The following is a 6,201-nucleotide window of genomic DNA, read 5'->3' as shown; positions in this document are numbered from 1 at the left end:
TTTCCTAGGCTGCCGTGACCCAAACCAGCCTCCTGTCCTTGCTTTATCTCACTACAGGAACACTGGCCAGGCCTATTATCTCCAGCTTGGGATCTTGTCGAAACTGTTTTGCTAACACTGGGCTTTCTGCCTGTACACTCTTCCCCACGTCTGCTGGAGAGAGTTACGGACAGTCTGGAATTCCTGCAGTCACGGACAGCACTTGTTCGCCGAGCGGCGCCGGGGGACGCTGGAAGGTGCCGAGAGCTCCTTCTCACCATCACGGGGGGCTGCCTGCCACGCTCAGTGGTTACCAGACTTGCCAATTCTCAGCTCTGCACTGAACTGTGTGCCAGCTCAGGGCACGCACCGGCACTGCCAAACGCCGCCGTTGTGAGCGCCCGCCCACCCCCAGCCTGCTGACGGCGGTCAGCACGGAGGGTAAGGGGCCGTGGTTACTGACCACCTGCCGGGCTATGCTGCCCCATACGTAGCGCAGGCGGGTGTAAAACCACCCCGGAGGTGCAAGACCTTCAACCTTAAGGTCAGGATTCTCACTGTAACAAAGCATATTCCATAAATCCCAATAACTAACATGCTGGGAGAGAGCAGTCTGCTTAGTTCTCGTTCTCCTCAGCCGTTCAGATACACCAAATCAGACTAGAGAAAGGCAGCCAAGCCCTTGTGTGTCCCCAACACGTGCAGCTGCTCTCTTTGGAACCACCGACCTGCAGGAATTGGTTATTTGCAGCTAAAACAAGGCAACTTTGGCGTGAAAGTTCCGACAGAGGAGAGGGGACTCCCGAGGAAAGCACACGCTTAGGAAGGAAGGAGCCGAACCTGGTGCGGCCCATTCGGAGTACTTCTCCATCACTTTCATGATTTCTGCACCGTACTTTTCCAGCTTGTCTTCCGTGACGCCATCAATCTGCAGTAAAACCTCCACGTCGGAGGACAGCGTTTCTGTAAGGTGACAAAGCGCCTTCAGACACAACGAACGAGCCCGAGGCAGAGCGCTCGGGAGGAAATACAGCCCTGTGCGAAGCCCCTGTGGAAGGGGCAGCACCCAGATCCGGCTGGTGGGCACCCAAGCGGCACGCTCTCCCCCTGACAACCCTGCGGTTGCTCCTGTACCCCCACGGGACTGCCGGCACGCAGTCCGCAGCTCCTTCCGCAGGGCTCGCGCGGCCCCGCACACGGTAGGTCCCCGCACATGGTAGGGGCGGCCGATTGTCAGCCAAGGCTGCAGTTGTGCCCACAGCCAACCCACGCCCCGTGCAGGGAAAAGCCGCTACCTGCTATTTTCTTCAGCGTTGAAGTACTGAAAATGTTGAAGTAGTGCACGTCGAAGACCTTCCCGAGTGTTTTGCAGATGTCAGTGAGTTCCCCGAGGCACTTCCTGACCATCTCTTCCCGCTGGGACATTTTTCCCACGGAAGCCCTCTGCTTTCGGATGGCGCTGGCATTCTCCGTTTCATGAAACTCCACCTGTCAGGATAAGCCAACGTGTCACAGCCGCAGGGGAGCTGCGCGGAGCCCTCCTCAGAGCACCGACCGATAGGCCGGAAAACAGGGATGGAGGCCAGAAGTGCTCTTTGATCTACCAAAGAAGGCCACCTATGCAGTGGACACTTGTTAAATTAGAAAAAAAAGCTACTCAACCGCCCCTAAATTGCTTTTACAAGAGGCAGCAGAGTTTACACCACACAGGGAAAGAACTCCCGAGAGCCCAGCTCGCAGCCAGCTCCAAGCAGAGGGCACTCGGTCTCCAAACACAGCACTGACGCAGCGGAGACGCCGCCTCGAGGGACCCCGGGCCTGGGTCCACGACCTGCTCGAGGTGCGTCTCCCGCAGCTCACTAGTACGGAAAAAACGGGGCAGAAAACGCAGGAGAAGGTGGTGCTGTGCCTTTTTCTCTGCTGGCCAACTTCCCTTTCCCATCAGGCTGGAATCAGATGGCTGGGGAAGAGGAGTGAGATTGGATCCTCTCCAATCCCCTCGAACTCACCCTTGGCCTCCCTGTTATTATTAAAGTCCTGGACTGGAAATCCTGCCTGTTGGATTCTGTTCCCCGCCTCTGCTAGGGGGCAGCTGCCGTGCTGCAGCTGGTGGGAAAGCCATGGTGAACCAATCCCGGGGTATCTGCTACCCGAAACGCACAGCACGTTTCTTACAACAGTAAAACCAGAGCTACACACCTGCAGTGATCCATCCAGCACAGCCTGAGCCTTCTCACCCAGGACAACGTAGGCTACCGCTTGGTCGTTAGCCGTGATGTACAGGTCTTCATCCAGAACCTTGTCCAGCACCAGCTTCCTGAAGAGCCTCTCGACATTGTGCCTCGAGTAGGCAGCTCCCTTCCCGAAGATTCCGGACTGAATCTTGGCACTCTTTGAACCTGCGCAACAGAAATCCCAGGAGCGGCCCGCAGTCAGGAGGCCTGCGGACGTGTACGTGTACTTACAGACCAGAGGAAGAATCTCAAGGGGATTCCATACTCTCTGCACATAAAAATGCAGGTAAGGACCAGAAACCCCAAGCACCCCCCGAAATCTAATGTCGCTATAGCAACCTGCAACGGATTAAAGCGTCAGCCTCAAGTATTTTGGAACATGTACCTCCCAGAGATTCCTGGGAAGAACGATTTCACAAGATGTATCTGGCCTGAAACCGCGGCAGCACGGTGCAGACCCCGGCCCCGTCGGGCGAGGGGCTCCCCGCAGGCGGGCAGCACTTACCCAGGAAAATGTCTACCATCATGTTCAAGGTGTATCTGCCAGCGCTCAGGTTTCTCTTGGCGTGTGCTCTGCCCCTCTGCCCACAGTGCTCTCCTACGAATCCTATAATGCTCTTCACGTCGTCCGTCACGTTCCTTGACTTGTAGTCCTGTCCAGACAGGCTCGGTCAGGGAACAACGCCACGTGGGCCTGGCCTAACGCAAGCGGCTACCGGCAGCCTTGGGGTTAACTCCCGAGCTTTTCCCAGTCACCAACTCGTGTTGTCCCAAACACAGAAACAGCTGTTTCCCCGCTGGTACATCCACAGTGATACAGAACAGGGCCGGGGTTTGACAACAGCCCGACAACCCCCGGAACACACGCCAGCTGACTGCACAGCACCTCTGCCGCGTCACCTTCGGAGCGCGACGTGCAGATGCCACGCAGGCACCGGTAACCAAGGCCAACCAGCGGGAGGGCACTCCCAGGGCTACTCTGTGGCCAGGCACTGGAGCTCAGCTTCCAACACACACCGAGAACGAGAAGATTGGGCTGAACCCACCCTTGTTAGTGGATTTGTTACGGCCAGAGCTGCGTCAGCTAACGCTTTGACCGCAGGACTGAGAAGCCGTATGGCCAGGTGTAAAACCCAGCTGGGCTGCGGGGCACAGTAACCCCTCCCCGCCTGGTTCAGCGTCACTTCTTCTACCCCTGGTGATGCCACTAACAAGCTTGCTTCAAACCTGATGCTCAGACCCTCGCTTGGGCCGCCTCGAGCGGTGCACACCTCCTAAGGAGCCGCCCGCGCCGGCCTGGCCGCACAGAGCTGCCTTGGAAACCCCTGGAGGCCGTTACGGGATTTCCCCACCCCCCCTCCTCTAAGCACTGCAGCCAAAGCAATCAACACTCAGAGCCATCCTGATGCTAGTCCTCCGACAGAAACAGGAGTGTCCTGTCCACGTGTAACCCCCCCGGGAATAAAGCTCAAAGCATCCCGCATCGCAGAAACAGAAGACACCGTAGGCACTTTCTCCATCTGCTTTCCCAAGGGTCACATAACCATCACTTAATGCAGCTAAATGCAAAACCAGTTTAAGTGTAAATAAAACGCTGGTTTTCACCTTCTTTCTGCTGCAGTTATCGCAGGTGACTTCCGGGTGATCTTTACAGAAGGTGGGGTTGAAGTTGGTTTCCCCAAAGTAGGCCAAAAGCTGAATTCTCCGGCAGTCCACGACGTTCTCGCAGTAGTGAACCATGCTGTACAGGTTGTTGAAGTGGGTCTGCCGCGTGTGACTGTTCCCGTCCTTCTCCACTGCAACGCCATGAATTCAGCCGTGGGTGTTCAGCCTCCCCCCTGCCCGCGGAGCTGCGGTCGGGCAGACACCCCACGCCCCCTCCTGCTAAGGCCGACGCAGCAGGCTAGTACAGAACCAACCCGGGACACATCTGACCTCTGGAGTTTTAAGGAACGGAGCAGGGAAAGATGACCAGAATGACTGGATATGAAAACGTTTTTGACTAGAACTAAGCAAGAGAAACGTTTTGTCACAGAAACCATTGCGGTGACGGAAACGCAGACGCACAGTGCCCCCGTCCCGGCAGCGCCAGGCTACACTCGGCACGTCCGCATGCAAAACGCCGCGCTCTGAGCGGAACAGGGACCGGTGCCCAAGTCACCTCTCGGGTACCGTCTCCCTGGGTGGCAAACATGGGCACTCACTCAGTATCAGCCTCCTCAGCCTGGTGACGTCACTGTAGCTGTAGAAGAGCAGACAGTGAGACATTTCGCCGTCTCGCCCAGCTCTGCCAGACTCCTGGTAGTAGCCTTCCACGGATTTAGGGAGAGAAGCGTGGATAACGTAGCGCACGTCAGGTTTATCAATTCCCATTCCAAAGGCAATCGTTGCGCATATAACCTGGGAAGGAAACAACCACCGGTTACGCAGAGCCAAGAGTCACCCGCGCAGCACCCTGCACCCAGACCAGGCAGTGGGGAGCACTGCACAGAGCCCCGAGTTCCAGCCGTAACCCTGCAAGATGAGCAGGAAACAGCCAACGGCCCTCTCCTTCCAGACAGCGGGAAGCCTGCAAGCTTGAGCCTCCACACACAGTTCAGCAGCGTGCCTAGAGCTGCCTTTCCCCCAGCTCCTTTTCTTTCACCTGGCATCCCTCTTGATTAATCCACTTCTTTTGCACGAGATCTCTGTTGGCGTCGGTGAGGCCGGCATGGTAGGCCAGAGCAGCAAGGCCTTCCTTCTGCAGAACGGCCGCTGTCGTGTCACATTCGTGGCGTGAAAGGCAGTAAATTATCCCAGAGTCATCTGCAAATGTACAAAAAAGGGTCTGTGCCAGCACACAGCTTTACTCCCTTTCCCTCGTTAACCAGTCAGACCTGTCAATCCGCTCACTGCACGGCAGCCGTGGCACAGGGAGAAAGAACAGCAATTTTATTCCTGTCAGATCCTTTTGCTAGTGCCTCCTCACCCAACTTCCTGCTTTTCTGGTGAGGTGGAACCAAGACAAGTATTCCTGCTCAGCACTGGGCAGTCGGGGCTTCCAGCACACGAATAAAGGAGTAGATAAACCAAGGGCTAGCGCAGCTTAAGCCCACGGGTTAGAGTGCTGGAGGAGCTGCGGAGGCAGCTCGGCGTAGCCAGCTTCCGGCAGCAGGAGCTGCAGGACCCCAGAAGCAAGCCCGTAAAGATGGGAATCTCTGAAGAGATCTCCAAGGGCAAGCACAGATAAGCAGAGCAACCGAATTAAATTAAAGCAGTGCAGGTTCCAGGTGACCTTTATGCTCCCAAGACACGGCGCTAGGCCTGGCAGCCTCCAGGAAGATCGCTCAAGGGCATTACCCCAAGGCACCTCTCCATCTTAACTTGGCCTCTTACCTCCACGGTGCCCAGAACCCCAACTCCTGTTATCAGTATCATTTGGCCTCCAACTTGTTTTCCTCATAAATCTGCCAGCCATCACAGAGAGGCGCAGGTGCGGGGGGTTTACAGCGCGCTAAAAGCCTTTCCTGCCTTAAGGGGATTCACAGAAAGGCAGGCAGCCTGTGCTGCTCAGCACTCACGCGGATGGTACTTCTTAATCCATTCCAAGCAATCCAGCGCCACCTTCTTGGGCTTCTTGGGCAACACGTCGTATTTCAAGTTATGCCTGTTGAAGCTCATGGTGAACCTGGAACAGGACAGGTCACGGGTGCTCGTCAGCTCTGTGGGTGCAGTAACCCCGCCAGCAAGCCAGGCGCCGCCCCAAAGTCAGCTAACTGCTACGCGTCCTGCGCTACCTGCAGAGGAACCACCGTCCCAAAATACAACTCGCACCTTTTGTCAGCGACACAGAAAACTTCACATCCAGAGGGACCTGGACAGGCTGGAGAGGTGGGACTGTGCCAACCTCAGGGAGTTCAACCAGGCCAAGGGCAAGGTCCTGCACCTGGGTTGGGGCAATCCCAGCACAAGGACAATCTGGGTGGGGAATGGATGGGGAACAGCCCTG

The 6,201-nt window shown here is 56.5% G+C and overlaps 1 protein-coding gene across 1 annotated transcript in view; it reads right to left on the bottom strand.

Moving 5' to 3' along the window:
* BLM (Bloom syndrome, RecQ helicase-like) overlaps positions 1-5,880 on the bottom strand; it is a gene marked incomplete at both ends in the record, with an annotated part of 6,216 nt that extends 336 nt beyond the window's left edge. Inside the window, 8 exons of the mRNA XM_010150625.1 lie at positions 820-942; positions 1,275-1,467; positions 2,179-2,378; positions 2,719-2,866; positions 3,819-4,009; positions 4,418-4,613; positions 4,858-5,018; positions 5,774-5,880. Of these exons, the coding sequence (XP_010148927.1) occupies positions 820-942; positions 1,275-1,467; positions 2,179-2,378; positions 2,719-2,866; positions 3,819-4,009; positions 4,418-4,613; positions 4,858-5,018; positions 5,774-5,880 (1,319 nt within the window). The remainder of the gene's footprint in view (positions 1-819; positions 943-1,274; positions 1,468-2,178; positions 2,379-2,718; positions 2,867-3,818; positions 4,010-4,417; positions 4,614-4,857; positions 5,019-5,773) is intronic.
* Between the last annotated feature and the right edge of the window lie 321 nt (positions 5,881-6,201).

The sequence above is a fragment of the Eurypyga helias genome, unplaced genomic scaffold (genome assembly GCF_000690775.1).
Source record: "Eurypyga helias isolate BGI_N326 unplaced genomic scaffold, ASM69077v1 scaffold19944, whole genome shotgun sequence".
NCBI lineage: Eukaryota > Metazoa > Chordata > Aves > Eurypygiformes > Eurypygidae > Eurypyga > Eurypyga helias.
Note: the sequence above shows the minus strand (reverse complement) of the source record. Positions and strands in the feature narration are given on the sequence as shown.